General features: G+C 56.7%; 2 protein-coding genes across 5 annotated transcripts in view; both read right to left on the bottom strand.

Moving 5' to 3' along the window:
- Positions 1-7040, bottom strand: part of RAB11FIP3 (RAB11 family interacting protein 3) — a 77984-nt gene extending 70944 nt beyond the window's left edge. Inside the window, exon 1 of one of the 2 annotated variants that reach the window (XM_061350709.1) lies at positions 6545-7040. In XM_061350709.1, the coding sequence (XP_061206693.1) occupies positions 6545-6859 (315 nt within the window). In that variant the 5' untranslated portion in view covers positions 6860-7040. The remainder of the gene's footprint in view (positions 1-6544) is intronic. The other variant, XM_061350710.1, reaches the window with a different exon arrangement.
- A 1290-nt stretch (positions 7041-8330) lies between these two features.
- On the bottom strand, positions 8331-14941 carry DECR2 (2,4-dienoyl-CoA reductase 2). 3 transcript variants are annotated; one of them, XM_061350725.1, is made up of 9 exons: positions 14656-14941; positions 14437-14505; positions 14105-14156; positions 12020-12155; positions 11787-11911; positions 11182-11275; positions 10812-10916; positions 10064-10252; positions 8331-9305 (listed from the first exon to the last, which is right to left on the bottom strand). In XM_061350725.1, exons 1-9 carry the CDS (start codon positions 14850-14852, stop codon positions 9271-9273), a joined length of 1002 nt encoding a protein of 333 aa, XP_061206709.1. In that variant the 5' UTR covers positions 14853-14941; the 3' UTR covers positions 8331-9270. The 3 variants fall into 3 exon arrangements, with proteins under 3 accessions (XP_061206709.1, XP_061206706.1, XP_061206707.1); XM_061350722.1 differs by having other exon boundaries at positions 14623-14934; XM_061350723.1 differs by having other exon boundaries at positions 10035-10252; positions 14623-14931.
- Between the last annotated feature and the right edge of the window lie 329 nt (positions 14942-15270).

The following is a 15270-nucleotide window of genomic DNA, read 5'->3' as shown; positions in this document are numbered from 1 at the left end:
TTGTTGTAATGACTGTCAATTACTGGCTGCATTGAGTTCCACCATGATCCAAGCAACTCTGCTATGCTCTGGGAGCCTTCATTGTAAGCAATACCAGGTCAAAACCACTCAAAGAGCTGAATCACTGTCGTGGTGCAGTATCATATTCCAGTTGGCTAATTATGATGACCCCAATCCAACCGTTATTAGTCAGAAAATACCTCCTGCTCCTGAGAAGGAAGAACCTCTTGTGAATCAATCTGTCTTCTGGAGATTAGCCCCACACTGGGTGGCAAACACTAAGCAAAACTTCGGAAGCATTTTTATTGCATAAACCCCCCAGCTGCAGGAAAAAGCCTTTGCAAGCATTTTTAATGAATAACTACACACACACACACACTGAAAGCCTTTAGAGGGGTCCATTTCCCCTGCCATGGCTCCTGACCCAGCCTTTGGCAGCACTCACCCAGCACAAGCTGCCCTCACAGCTGGGAAGTGCCACATCCATACCCTGCTTCCCTGGAAATCCCAGGTTTGTCCCCTTGCTCCCAGCATTTGCCGACTCTACAGAGGTCGAACTGATGCTTTTCCTTTCACCTGGATGATGGAGAGGGGAGAATGTTTCTTTATTTGCAGAAATGATCTCACATTCCAGAGGAGCACATCTAACTTGTACCAAAGCCTGTAATTAAAATGCATCAGCAATAGCCGTATTCTCAACGCAAAGGAGACAGGAAGAACAAAAAGGTTTCTTAAATAAACTAGTAACTGGGATAAAATTACCCTCCCAGCCTGTGCAGACAAACCGTGCCTTTGAGTATTCACAGTCCTGCCAGGCTGCATCCAGCGGGATAAGCCATCAATCTTATTATGGCCGCAAACATCATCACAAAGATCTGTTTGTGGTATGAGACGCTCCAAACCCGTCCCAGCCATTCCGGGAAGGAATGCCTCCAAGAAGCTCAAAGCCAAAACTTAGCAGGAAAAGGAAAAACCCGGGAGCAGAGAAATCATCTCTTTATAGGAGTCTTTGGGACATTTACAAATGAATAAACTTTGCAAATTCCATTTTCAGCTGAGCAGCAACCACCCCGCCCAAAATACACCACATGCAATATGTTGCCCTGGGGGCGTTTTCCTCCCCAAGGGAAAAAGAAAAGCTCCCGTCCTCAAGCTCCTGCTCCTGCAGAATACGGATGTGTTGTTAGTGACAATAAAGCACCCTTGGAAGGGGGAGGAGGACAGAGGCAGCCAAAGCTGCGGCTGCGCCCGGCCAAGCCAGCCCAGGCTGCAAGGTGAGGATGGGCCAGGAACCAGCAAAAGGAATAGCAGCTCCACCGGGAATTCCTGCGGTGAAGAGCTGGGCTCTGGGTCAAAGCAAGCAAAATGTTTCAGATGCGTTCCTCTCCCAAAACACGTGCTGTGTCCACAGGCATGCTCAACCTCGCACACCCACAGCACTGCCCTGCTGCGAGCCCAGCTCTGCTCCCAATGGGATGGTTTGGGTTGGAAAGGACCTTAAGGCTCATCCAGTTCCAACCCCCTGCCACAGGCAGGGACACCTTCCACCAGACCAGGTTGCTCCAAGCCCCATCCAACCTGGCCTTGAACACTGCCAGGGATGGGGCAGCCACAGCTTCTCTGGGCACCCTGTGCCAGCGCCTCAGCACCCTCACAGGGAAGAGCTTCTGCCTAAGAGCTCATCTCAGTCTCCCCTCTGTCAGGCTAAAGCCATTCCCCCTTGTCCTGTCCCTACAGGCCCTTGTCCAAAGCCCCTCTCCAGGTTTCTTGTAGCCCCTTTAGGCACTTGACCAGAGTGGTCACAAAAGTTTAACAGCAGCTAAAACCCCTGTAACATACAGCAGCAGCAGCAACACAGTTGGACATAATTTAAGCTTTACTCACATTGACACAGCCTGCAAATCCATGCAGGATAATTTTAGAAATCCCTTTATGAGCAAAGCCAGTATTTCCTCTGCTCAAAGGGTGCAAGAGCCCTCCAAAATATAAATAAGAATTGAGGTTGCCTTATGACAGAGATCCAAACTGCTAGATTTCACAGGGAAGTGGGAGAAGACTGAGGGGAATAGGGAGGGTGTTCAAGATCAGATGCAATGTCAGCAACTCTGAGAGGACTACACTGGAGGTAAGAAGCATTTGAGCCAGGGTCTGTGCACAGTTCCCAAAGGATCCATCAGAGGAGAGCTGGAAAAGCAAGCCTGAATTCATTGAGAGGGGGAAGGCAATAAAGAGCTGTGGTTTAGAGTCATGGAATCCACTAGGTTGGAAAAGACCTTTAAGATCAAGTCCAACTAAAACTAAAGCCCAGGACTCTTTGCAGGTGCTGCCTGGAGCAATACCTGCTACTCCCAAGCTGTGAGTTCTGCAGTACTCAGCTCAGGCTGGGCACGCACTCACTACAAGAAGCTGAAAAGGTGGTGGGAGGAAAGCACAACAAACCTGATCAAAAGCTGCAGAAATCACCAAGCAAGGAGAAGATAAAAGCTGAATACGGAGATGAAGGCTTGTAGTTAAGGACAGATACCCAAAGGATGTAAATGTTCAAGCGAGCAAAACAACTCGCATTGAAATGAAGCTTGACCTGCTCATCAAGATTAAAAATAAGGCTGAAGATCTCTGTGAGAGCACAGGGATGTTGTAGAGCTCGGGGTGACTGAAAATAGGTTACACAAACTCTGGGACTTCTACTTAGTGGAGCAGCGAGATCAAGCGGTGCAAGAGGCTCTTCCACCCCAGTTGTCTTCTAGAGCTGAAGAAGAACAAAACCAGGGAGGGAAACCCCGAGATGCCAGCAGCGCAGCCTCTGCTCATGCCCTACAAACACTTGGTGCTCCTCTGCCCCAACCCTGCATTTCTAGAGCAACAATCTTCCTATGTTGGAGATATTCAAGGCCCGCCTGGCCAAGTTCCTGTGTGATGTACTCTAGGTTACCCTGCTCTTGCAGGGGGGTTGGACCAGATGATCTTTTGAGGTCCCTTCCAACCCTTGGGATTCTGTGATTCTGAGCAAAGGCTCTGCCTCTGTCACCAGTGAGACAGACACAGTGCAACCATACAACAGGTGAGACAAACCATCGATTTGCTGGTTTAAAATCACTGCACAACAGCCTTAAATTCTGCATAATCCACAGAACTGCAAGACATGACCCTCCTTGCTTTACAAGGCGACACAAAACTTATGTTAAGTGTGCCTCTACTTCCCAGCTCCCTGCCTAACCAACCTTACTGCAGGCTTTGGTACCAGCCAGAGGGATCCCCTTCACTGCTGCAGCACACAGAGAGCTCCAAGGGAGCATCCCTTCCCTGCTGAAGTGCGGCGATAAAGAGGAAGGAAAGGAGACGGCAAAAATGCCCCATCCCAGGCCGGGTGGATGGGGCTTGGAGCAACCTGGTCTAGTGGAAGGTGTCCCTGCCCGTGGCAGGGGCTTGGAACTGGATGAGCTTTAAGGTCCCTTCCAACCCAAACCAGTCTGGGATTCTGTGATACTATGACAATACAACACCATTAGAAGCTGCCTCACATGTTACTCATGAGTGGTCCAGATGTTCCACACCCAAAGTCAAGCTGGCTTCAAGGCTTTTCTACCCCACATCTTGTTTACAAGTACAACAGGTCCTAGCAAGCTTTCCAAGCAGCACAATGGTCAGGGTCTGCCAAACACCCCCATTACAGAGTGCTGGAGGACCTCCACATGGCTGTTATCGTCCTTGCTCAAGCTCACCCCTATTTAGGGTGTCACCTCACTGCTGGGGCCTTGGCATCATCCTTCCCATACACCTTTTACCACGGAGAGCCCCAATCCCTATCAACTTTTATCACTTCAGAGAAGAACAAACCATCTTAAGATTTCCATGCCTCAATCTCTTCTAGCCCGTACCAGCACTGCACCACCGATACATACCGCAGCCACGAAATGCCTTAAGGAAGTCTTTCAACAACTCAAGCTACGTCACCAAAAAAACCCCAACCCAAAATCCAAACCAAGCCCCCCCCCCCATTGCTCTACCCATGACTGCCATCATGCAAAGAAAAACCCCCATCCTAAGGGATTCACAGTCATGTCATTTTTAGGGAATAAACGCCAGCTGGTCTCTTTCCTTTGACATTTAGCTAATAATTGTTTCAGCCAAGTAACCCGACAGCGCTGAGCTCAGTAGCCCATAAATGCCGCTGGTGTTTTACTGAACGCTAAGACAACACTTGCTGCTCTCCAGCTCCCTGGTACATGTGGTTACACACACTCACACGAGCCTTCCTCAGCCCTCTTGGAGCCCTCAGATGAATCAGCTGATGACTTGCTCTGCCTAAATGTACCCATCTGCCCCCCCCCCACCCCATGCGTACCTCCCATGCGCACACCCAGAAACGGGTAGGAAGCAGGCAGAAGGGAAGGAAGCAGGTACCTCCTCGATAGTAAGAGGACTGGAATTTGCTTGTCATTAACAACTCCCAGCCGACTGCTACCCAACACCTCCTTCAGGCATCCAACCCAGGAACCTCTCTTTCAAGCTTCCCAGTTCCAGATGTACTAAAACCTTTGACGGCAGCACCCTGAAAATTCCTTTTAGTTGCCTCAACATCATTTCACTGACCCAGTGATGCTCCTATCCCTTAACTTTCACCCAAACTGGGTTTCCATTTTCCAAAACACCTCTTTTTGGCCCAAGTTACACCTGCTTACACAAAACAGGTCAAGAAACTTCGCCAGAACATCTCCCTTTATTACTCTGCATGTCTGCTGGGAGCTCACAGAGCCCACCCCCACCCCCTCCTCCTTCACACTCAGTGTGCCCTCTTGCTTATCTAAGCTGCAGGCTCCTAATAACCCCTCTTGCATGCAGAGGAACCCCAAATATTACTTCTTCTCCATTGACAGGCTATGCAAAAGGAACCTGGCTGCACTCCCTAAGCTGCCTGTTACCTGTTGGCTTGGCTGCTGCCACATCACCCTCATCAGGGTGCTCAGCACTTGCTGTACAGAGACACAGTTGTTGTGCATGGTGGGAGTTAGTTATAAAAGCCTCTTGCTGGAGATAAATGTGCCTAAAAAGCATAAAGTATTTCAGCAGAGACAGTGTTACTGGTAGCAGTGGGAAGGAACAAGCCACTTCAGAGGGACAGCCAAGGCAAGGAGCCTACAGCCAGCCACTGCTAAGTGGGGTCCATGAGAACAGGCAGCTTTTAGCAACACAACCCCCCCCTGGACATCCTGCTTCCCATGCACTTGACCTTCTTCACACCAAGGGAGAGGCACACTGAGGCAAAAAGCCCCCTGGCCAGCTCCCACTATGCCCCAAAGCCATGGCCATCACGCCCAAGGTTCATGAGCATCCGTAGAGTGACACAACCTCCTGCTTTCTCTGCCAGCAAGAGCAAGGGGGGGATGCAGGGAGCGCCTGGACCGCAGCAGGAAGATGCAAGTCAGAGGCTTTACGCTGAATAAAGGTTCTCCCACCCAGCAGATGCAGCAGCACGTTGCTGAGATGATCTTGTAACACTCCCCGGGTGCCATTACGCTACCTGGTTAACCACACAGTGAGGCAGTAAGAGATGCACAGTGCCCCTTACCACAGCAGGAATCTGGCAGAGAAGTCACACATCTGCACTTTATAGAGCTATTTTCTACAAGAAATGCCTCTGTTTTATCTTTAAGAAGCATTTTCACCATGAGGACAGAGATGAAAAGCCCTTCCTCCACAAAAACACTCCTTCACACAAGATGATTTGCTTTGTCATGCCACTTTAATACGTGCCCAACAGCTTCAGCTGGACAATTAAGGCAGATCTCCCGGGTGAGCACACAGGAACTTCCCAATACCTGCACGCATTAAAAGAATAAACATTTTTTTCTTGTAGAGACATCAGCACAGGCCAACAAACCGTGCACAAATCCATTCCCATTCCCTGGTATGCTGCTGGGGCTCGCTCCATTTTGGGTCATACCAGGCAGCTTCAAATTACATCACATCTGATCCGGTGCAAGGAAACACAAGCTCACCGTGACCGAAAGCAGCAGAAAGGAAGGGAAAAAACCACAGAGCCGGGATAAGCAAGGTACCCCACACCCAGCGTGGGGACAGCAAGGCCATGCCGGGGGGAAGTAGCCGATCCCAAGATCCCGGGATGCAGCTGCTGGTCCCTCAGACGCTGGAGCTGCTCACACCTCAATGTGGTACTGATGGAGAACAAAGAGAGGGGATGCGGGCGCACAGCGGCACCGCTGGGATGCTGCTCCAAGCGGATTGGGACCTGGAAAATCGGTTCTGTCCAGCTCCCTGCGTGTCCCCCGCACCCCTTGAAGCCCGCACACGCCCTTCACCGGGACACGGACACTGCTCTCCCTCATGGCCCGCTCTCCTGAGGCTCGACGTGGACACGAGCTGCCCCTCGGGCACGCACGGGACTACCGGCGGCCCCAGGGAGGCTCGGCCGGGTTACACCAACCAGAGAGGCAGCACCCGGTCCCCCGGTGGACAGGTGCGGGAGGCGGCCTTGCCCACGCCGGGGCGGGCCCGGGCCGGTGCCCCGGTGCCGCGGCCTCACCTGCTCGGCACCGTAGGCCGTGGCGAATTGGACGAACTCCTCCACCCGCACGAAGCCGTCGCCATCGCAGTCCAAGGCGTCGAATACGGGACGGAGGCGCGGCTCCTCCTCGGTCCGGGCCGGGGGCTCGTCGAGGCAGCCCCCCGGCTCCGGCGGGGACCACGGCTGCGGCCCCAGGGCGGGCTCGGCGGCCTCAGGTGCCCAGAGGCCCGGCTCCGGTTCTAGCTCTAGCTCCAGCTCCGGGCTCGGCCCGTCCCGCCACGGCCCCCGGGGGAACGGGGGCTCGGGCACGGCCGCCGGCGGATGCGGCTCCATTTTCACCGGCGGCGCTCAGCGCCCGCCGCCGCCCGCCCCGCCGCTGCCCGGCGGCCATGCCCCGCGGCCATCACCCGCTCACATCACGGCCGCCCGGCGCGGCGCTGCCGGTACCGGGGAGGTGATGCCGGTAGCTCCGCCTGCTCCCGGGCGCAAGGCTTTGTGCGAGGCGGCGCCGGCCCCGCCCGCAGCACCGCCACCGGGGACAGCCCCGCTCCACCCCGCCGCCACCAGGGACAGCCCCGCTCCGCCCGGCGGGAGGGGCGGCCCCGAGCGCCTGGGAACGCGGTTGCTCCCAACGGTCCGGTGAGGAGGCGGCGGCGCCGACAAACAACCCAACAACCCGCCCGCCCGCGCCGCCGCTCTACCGCAGCCGGCAGAGAACCCCCAGATCCAACCTGGCACCACCGCCGCAGCGGCGGCCAGTGGACGGTGACGTAACCCGCCTGCCTGTGCCGAGGCCCCGCCCACCCGCCCTGGCGGCCGAGCGAGGCCGCGCAGAGGCCACGCCCCTTTCCCCGGTCCGGCGCGCGCGGGGCGCTTGCACGTGCTGCCTTTTCCCATCCCCGCGGGGCACGGGGCACTGGCGGGGGGGAGCACTGGGGCCAGCGCACCCCTCTGGAGGGGGGGAACCGTCACCGGGAGGCAGCGGCCCCCCAGCCGCCCCTTGAGCCCCGCCCCGGGGTCGGGCAGCCTCTGTCCCCCGACTGCCCAAACCCCCCCGGTTTTATTCGCGCGGCTGCTGGCGTCCCCAGCCCGTTAGCGGCAGTTCTGCACCACCCAGCTCGGCCTGATCCTGCCCCCGGCGGTCGGGGTGTGTCTCCATGTGCCCCGCACACCGAGGGGCTGCCAGGGTGTGGCTAAAGCCAAGACCTCTCCGAGGGACCACAACTTCTCCTACACGCGGGACAGTCCGCACCTCGCTTATGTGGGGTTCAACAAAACATGGTTCCGTACATGGACCCTCCTGGAACCTGAGACAGGAGACTGCAGCAGGGACCAACAAACATCAAACCCGTACATTCTCCAGTAGAAAATACTCATCCTGATACCTGGAAAGAGGGATAGTGTGGCTGGAGGCAAACCCCGGAAGACACTCAGGCAAAGGACCCCAGTTCAAGCACCACATCCTCATCTCCACTGACAGGGTCAGTGGGTCTCCCCCCGAGTCTTCTTGGCACCTCTGTCCTGCAGCACTGGGACCATACAAGGCTCTGCTGGTGGCAACAAGTTTTCCACCCTCTCTCAGGGCCCAGTCTGGAGCAGCAGGATCAGCCAGCATGGCAGGGCATACGTGCAGGCTTTGCTCAAGCAGCAGCGAGCTACTGCAGCAACGCTCTGACCAAAGACTGCTAAAGCTCCTGATGCTGCTGCCTCACAAGACAAGGAGCACAAGCATTCCCAAGCTTCCAGCAGCCAAACCTTCAGGATCATCCCCTGGCACAGTCAAAGTGATGAGAGGCATCACAGCTCAGGGTGGAAGTTCTTTATTCATGGCCTGGAGGAAGGAGCAAAACCTGTGAGTCTACAATGAATTAGGAAATGCAATCAAGTAGGAAAACCTTCACAGAATTCAGGATAAGCTTAAAAACTGTTGGCAGCAGCAGCAGGCTGCTGCACACAGCAGCGTGTGTCCCCCCCCAGGTGCTGGCACCAGACACAGGCTCAGCTCCAGCCGCTCGGTAGCTCAGCACCCTGCTGGGAAGAGGATTTCATCTAGCCCTTGATTGACCCTCAGCTGTAGTGTCCCTGTGGAGGAAGGAGACAGCCTGATACTGGCATTACAGACAGATGGCTGCCAGACAGACAACTGGAGACCTCAGGCTCCCAAGAGATACACTGCTGTGACCCACAGCAGCTAGAGCCAGCTCCAGTGGGATGTGACCTCACACTACCTCTGCTCCTGCATCCATCATCCATGGCAGCCTCTGGGGACCACTGCCCTGTGTCAGATTCCCACTGCCAGGGGCCAGCCGGGCCCTTGTTTCCCCTCCCAGAGCCCCCAGCTCCTCCTGCCATGCCAAGCTTGCCCCAGAGCTGAACTGAACCCCAGGCCCCAAAAGAAGCTGCTGCTGGGGGTCCTGGGCAGCTCTCAGGCTGAGATGGGGGACAGAAGAGGAAGAAGACGGACAATCCATGGGTGGCACTGCCTGGGACATAGGAAAAGTCAGAACAACTCGGAACACAGCCCGCTCACCCTGTGCTGTCCCCGCACCCTCAGCCACATCAGCACAGAGGGAAGTAATGGCACAGAACAGTGGGGTGAAGGGTGGGCTTGCTCCCCACAGCACCGCTGGGGCTCCCTCCTCCCAGCTGATGCAGGACCAGCAGCATCACCCAACCCCACGAGGTGTCCCAGCGCAGCAGCGTTCGGTCCCTTTCCTGTCCGTCAGTCAGTCTCAGGCTGTCCATCAGTGATTTTTGTTTGCTCCTGCAGCCCAGAAATCTGCAAGACAGCACAGAGGTGGGTACAGTCCTGCCCTGCTCACGGGGCAGCACCTGCAGAGAGAAGGGGGAAGGAAGGAGAGCCCTCTCCCAGGAAGCACCAGCTCCCTTCCCACCTCTGCAGACACAGGCAGTAATGCACAACATGCTACAGTAGCTCATGCAAGGAAGGAAGGAAAAGGGAGGCAGAGGCTGTCAGGACTCTCTGTGCCCAATCCTGCTGGTGGGACACAGAAAAGGAACATCCTATCACTTCAGGGAACACACAGCAGTGTCCAGACAAGCATCCTCTGGCAGAACAAAGAGTACCATGTCAACTGCCAGCTCAGAGGAAAAACCCAGCCAGGTCTCCTGCCCTTCCCACCTCATCCCTAAGGACTCTCCATGAGGATGCAGAGATGTTCTCCCTTTGCTCTGTGCCTGCTCTGGAAAACACCACGGGGTGTGACCCTTTTCCTCCATCCCAAAGGCAGAGCAAGGTCTGAGAACAAGCACTGCCAAACTGAGAGCTGGGCCGGCTGCCCTCACCCACAGACCCCAACACCCAGAACCTGCCTCTTCCCCAACACAGTATGTGCCTCAGGAGGGGTAGAGCCTGGGACAACCAGGACAGCGGCAGAAGGTAACACCGTACCCACTGCAAGAGCAGTTGTACCCCCAGTACCATAGGGCAACAGGGTTTGTGACAGAGGCCCTGCTCTAGTCCCATGGAGGGGGAAATGCACATCACCTAGAGTTTAGCAGAGGATGAAGCAATACCCAGCAAGGCAGGGAAGCTGTTGGCAGAGGTCAGCCAGCTCCCACCATCCACGACCAGGGTGGTGCCTGTCACATAGGAGGAGAGGGGGCTCGCCAGGTACAGTGTGCTGTGGGCGATCTCCGTCTTGTTCCCTGCACGCTGCAGGGGTATCATGTCGAAATGGCTTGCTTCCTCAGCAAACTTCCCACCTAGGAGCGGAAGAAGAGAAGTCAGCCTCGATCACAGGCCCACCAGCCCACCACCACTGCTGGCAAACACTGCATGGGGCTTGCTGAGAGCCCAGGAAACCTGGTGAGATCCTGGCACAGCCCTGGGGACAGCCCAGGGCCAAAGGCCTGAGTAGAGTTAAACAAGGGGAGCTGAAACCCAGAAGTGGGGTTTGTACTGTACAGTGAGCTCAAGACAGGGCCTTGTAGAGCCTTCCCAGCCTCCAGGGCTGAACCAGCACTCCACTGATGGACTGCAGCCATCAGGCAGGGCAGCTGACTGGGCTGAGCATGTTACATCATGTCATCAAAGCTCAAAAAGCTGATGCTTGAGAGACTAAAATCAGTGCCCTGCGAGGTACCCAAGGATGTGGGGAGGACTGGCCCCCGTAAGGGACACACCAGTGCAGGCACGGGACAGTCGTGCTCAGCAGCAACAGCCCCATGAGCTGCACAGCCCTGGTGGTCCCTCAGTCCCCTCCCAAGCAGATGCCAGGAAGCCACCACCAAGGCAGAGACAGGAGCCCCAGGTTGCCCTCACCCAGCCGCCGGTAGCCCTCGGTGCCGGTAATGGGGCCCGGTGCCAGGCTGTTCACTCGGATATTGTTGGGTCCCCACTCCACAGCAAGGTGACGGGTCATGGCATCTGGGAAGGGAACACAACAGGACTGAGAAGGAGAGCAGAGCTATTCCAGTAATGTTTGGAGGACACAGAAGACTGGCCAAGAGCAAAGGGCCCCACAAGAGCCCTGGAGGAGAGAAGAGCTTCATCCCAAAATCAGGCATGTAATAGCCACACCAATCCATATTCACCTCTCCCAAGGATGTCTTCCCACCCCAATATTTGTGAAGAACTGGCTTGCTTACTGGCCCCACACAGCTCAGAGCCCCAGCAAGGAGTGCTTAGGTACCTATGGCAGCCTTAGCAGTACCAGCATGCACCTGCAGGGCCTGCCCTCGGTAGCTCAGTGTTGCCGTGATGTTGACAATGACTCCACCGTGGTCCTGAGGAAGGAAAGGAGATGTGGTGTTAGGCTGGGAGCTGCACAAGTGCTCTCATGTAAGAGCAGTGGGACAAGAGCTGGGCTGGCACTGCCAGCTCTGTACTGCTGAGGCATCACTGCCCACCTGGTCTGACTGAGCTAGGGCAACTAGTGGGGACCCTCCAGAGAGCAGGGAGATGCAGGGGATAAGCAAAGGCCACAGGAAAGCAGAGGAGCTGGAAGAGGAGCAGATCACAGCTTCTTCCCCAGCATGTGGCAAAGCATGGGAAGGTGCCACAACGGTTAAAGTTCCAGGGGTAGGGACAAGCAGGATTCCCAGTCCCTGTGAGGGAACAGACTGGGGCTGAGCAGAGTGAGTGGCAGCAGCACAGCCCTGGGTACATGGGTGCTGTGCTCTGTTTTGCCCTCCATGCTTCCCTTAATTTCTCAGGAGCAAAGCGTGGTTTGTTTGACACTAACCCCCTGCCTACAGGAGCCCCTCCACCGAGTCCTCTGGCTCTGGTTCCACTTACGTGGAAATACTTCTCAAAGAGGACTTTGGAGGTGTTGAAGGTGCCAATAGTGTCGATATCTATCACAGTCTTGAAGGCATTGAAGGACAGGGCACTGGCTGGGCACAGAAAGTTTCCTGCAGCACCTGAAGAACAAGCAGCCAGGACACAGTTAGGACCAGCTCCAGGAGCAGAATATGCCTTTCCTGGCAGAGAGCCTGTACCAAATCTCCCCGGCCACTGCAGCAGCTCACCATTGACGAGGATGTCAATCCGCTTGAACTCTCTCAGTGCCTCATCCACTGCTGCCGTGATGGTTTGGGGCTGCCTGACATCGATAGACAGAGGCAGGCACTGCTGGCCTGTGGCTGCCACCAGCTTCTTGGACGCCTGCAAAACAGGAAGAGACTTGAGATCCTTTCTGGGACTCCCTTCTTCAGCAGGGGTTAGTCCCAGAGCAAGAAGTCAGGCAGGAGCCACACTGTGGTCAGCACACAGCAAACACTGTGGGCAGGGGACAGACCTGCCCCAACACAGCTCCAGCACAGCAGCACCCTCCAGCTAAAGCCCTGAGATAGCTGAGAAAGCTCCTACGGCTCCTCCCAAACAAACACCACGCTGCCTCCGGGCCACAGCTCACTAAGCCCGGACACCTCCATGACCCTGCACCGACACAGCACACCCTGGCAACATCTCTGCAGGGCAGGTACAATGGCTGGACCCCGACAAAGTATGAGGCAGATATAAGTAACTTTTACATTCAACACATGTCAGTAGGCGAAAGGGCAGAGCAGCATTTACCAGGGTGTCTGCCCCAGAGGCAGCTCAGCCCAGCTCTGCAGCTCAGCCTCTGCCACAAACCACCCCGAGGGGCCCATTAAGAACATGCTTCCCCCTGGCTAATTCAGCACAGGGGACCCTGAACTCAGCAGCAACCCCACACAACACCCAGTGATGCTCTGTGTTCCTGCTTGGGCTTGTCAGGCCCTTCTGCGGGAAGCTCTGAGCACCAACCAACCCACACATATGCCAAGAGCCTGGGCAAGCAGTCCCTGTGTACTCCGAAAACTCCAGCCCCTGAGGACTAGAAAGCTGCTGAACTTTGCAGCTTGTTTTCTCACACATGAGCATGAGGGAATGTGGAATGACAGCAAGGCATGTCTGGGAGGCAGCCACGTCATGCCAGCTCATCCCCAGGCGCTGGGTTTGATCTTTGTTATATTGCAGTGAAGTTCACACACGCAACCACAAAGCTCTCTCATGTCAGGCTGCTTTCAGTCTGAGACCAGAGCAGAAGCCATGGTGAGGAGGAGAGACTGTGACCAGCCAGACTCCAGCTGGGGTCAGACACACCAGGGTGGGTGTTTGCTCTGTTCAGTTGCCCCAAGCAGAGATAGTTGAATTCAGCTTCTTCAGTCAGTGTGTTCCAGACCTGCATCTTCACCCCCAAACACAAGAGAACTGAGATCCTGGGGCTCAGCATACCCACCTCAACATACAGATCGCTTGGCATGGGGGTCTTCTACTCAGAGCTGAGATTCAAGTTTGACCTTGGGCCCTGCCACTCCCATGCTGACAAACCTTCCCCACAGTTTGGTTCTTTCTGTCCCATCAACAGAAAGGTAACGTGGTATCTGGAACAGACACCCCTACAGCTGGCAGGGGAAGGCACCAACTTCCACAATTAACTAAGCTCTACTGCGAGATGTGGTGGTTGCAACGTCCCCTAAACCTTCACCCACCTCCCATCACTGCTGTTACTGAGGCACTTAGAGCCAGGACATCATAGAATCCCAGACTGATTTGGGTTGGATGGACCTTAAAGCTCATCCAGTTCCAATCCCCCTGCCTTGGGCAGGGCCACCTTCCACTAGACCAGGCTGCTCCAAGCCCCTGTGTCCAACCTGGCCTTGAACACTGCCAGGGATGGGGCAGCCACAGCTTCTCTGGGCACCCTGTGCCAGCGCCTCAGCACCCTCACAGGGAAGAGCTTCTGCCTAAGAGCTCATCTCAGTCTCCCCTCCGTCAGGTTAAAGCCATTCCCCCTTGTCCTGTCCCTACAGGCCCTTGTCCAAAGCCCCTCTCCAGGTTTCCTGTAGCCCCTTCAGGCCCTGGGAGGTGCTCTAAGGTCTCCCCTTAAGGAGCCTTCTCTTCTCCAGGCTGAACCAGCCCAGCTCTCTCAGCCTGGCTCCAGAGCAGAGCTGCTCCAGCCCTCGCAGCATCTCTGTGGCCTCCTCTGGGCTCACATGCACCGCTGGGACCCTGCCATAAGCCATTTCTTCTGTTGCCTTACCCAAGGCATTCCCAGCTCTCCCTTCCGCTGTGTCCCCCAGACTCACCTCCACCACCCGCTGCAGGTTCCGGCTTGCAATGACAGTCCGGCAGCCGTGCCTGCGAAGAAGGGCGGGTAAGGACCTCGCAGCGCTGCCTGCTAAACCACCTTGACCGTCGCCCGGGGGTTAGCAGGGGCTCGGCCGGTGAGCGGTTTCGTGAGGTCCTGGAGGAGCCGCTGCTCCTCCGAGCCCGCGGGAATCGAGGAGGGGGACTTCCAACGCAGCAGAGCGGGAACCGGGGCCCTGCAGCCCCCAGAGCCACCGGCACACCCCTCCCGCCTCAGCCACACCGCCTCAGGGCAAGGAACTCCGGGGAGCCCTCCCCGGTCACGCCGTACCTCATGAAGATCTCTGCGATGCGGAAGCCAATGCCCGACCCGCCGCCGGTGATGAACGCGACCTGACCCCTGCGGGAACGAAGGGACGGTCAGAGCCGCGCGCCGGGCCCAGTCCCTGACCGAGGCGGCCCCGATCGGCGCGCCGGCCGCACCCCTCCCCCCGGCGCCCCATGTCCAGGCACTCACGCCAGGATGTCGGGACTGAAGAGGTGCCTGTACTCGCGGAGGCACTCATCACTGTCCACGTCCGGCGGCAGACGGGAGCCCGCTGCGGCCTCCGCCATGGTGCGCGATCCCCCGCCAGCACCGGCACTCGGACCCGAACTCTGACCCGCTGCGGCGACGCGCGGCGGGACAGGGCCGCACAGCCTGCTGGGAGATGTAGTCTTCGCCTGCGCAGCCTCCGCAAGCCGCATGCGCAGGCGTCGTCAGGCGTTGCCTGGCAACAGAGCGGAGCCGGAGCTGGGTCCCTCAGCGCCCCCGTGTGTCCGCACAGGGCCCGATGCATCCCATTGCATCCCAGCGCCCCCCCGGCGACAGACCAGCACATCCCAGTGCTTCCCAGTGCCCCCTGGGGATATCTCAATGCATGCCTGGGATCGCTCGGTGCACCCCAGTGTCACCCAGGGACAGCTCAGCTCCTCCGAGAGCTTCACAGTGCACCCCATCACTTCCCAGAATCAACCCAGGGTTAGGCATGGCCATCCCAGTGCCTCCCAGAGCTTCCCGGAATCGCCTCAATACCTTCCATGAACAGCCCAGTGCCTCCCACATCTTTCCCATGCCACTCCAGTGCCCCCTGGGGATACCTCAGTGCATCCCAGAATTTCCCAG

The sequence above is a fragment of the Neopsephotus bourkii genome, unplaced genomic scaffold (genome assembly GCF_033783945.1).
Source record: "Neopsephotus bourkii isolate Nb327-2 ecotype Australia unplaced genomic scaffold, CSIRO-AGI_Nbou_v1 NB_533, whole genome shotgun sequence".
NCBI classification, from domain to species: domain Eukaryota; kingdom Metazoa; phylum Chordata; class Aves; order Psittaciformes; family Psittacidae; genus Neopsephotus; species Neopsephotus bourkii.
Note: the sequence above shows the minus strand (reverse complement) of the source record. Positions and strands in the feature narration are given on the sequence as shown.

Bases quoted from the DNA above. Each gene is read 5' to 3' on its own strand.
- DECR2 (XM_061350722.1), bottom strand. From the start codon at position 14,852: ATGCGGCTTGCGGAGGCTGCGCAGGCGAAGACTACATCTCCCAGCAGG. The intron at 14,506-14,622 runs GTGAGTGCCTGG...TCGTTCCCGCAG, and splicing joins TTCAGTCCCGACATCCTGGC to GGGTCAGGTCGCGTTCATCA. The intron at 10,253-10,811 runs GTGAGGGCAACC...TTCCGCTCCTAG, and splicing joins CGAGGGCTACCGGCGGCTGG to GTGGGAAGTTTGCTGAGGAA.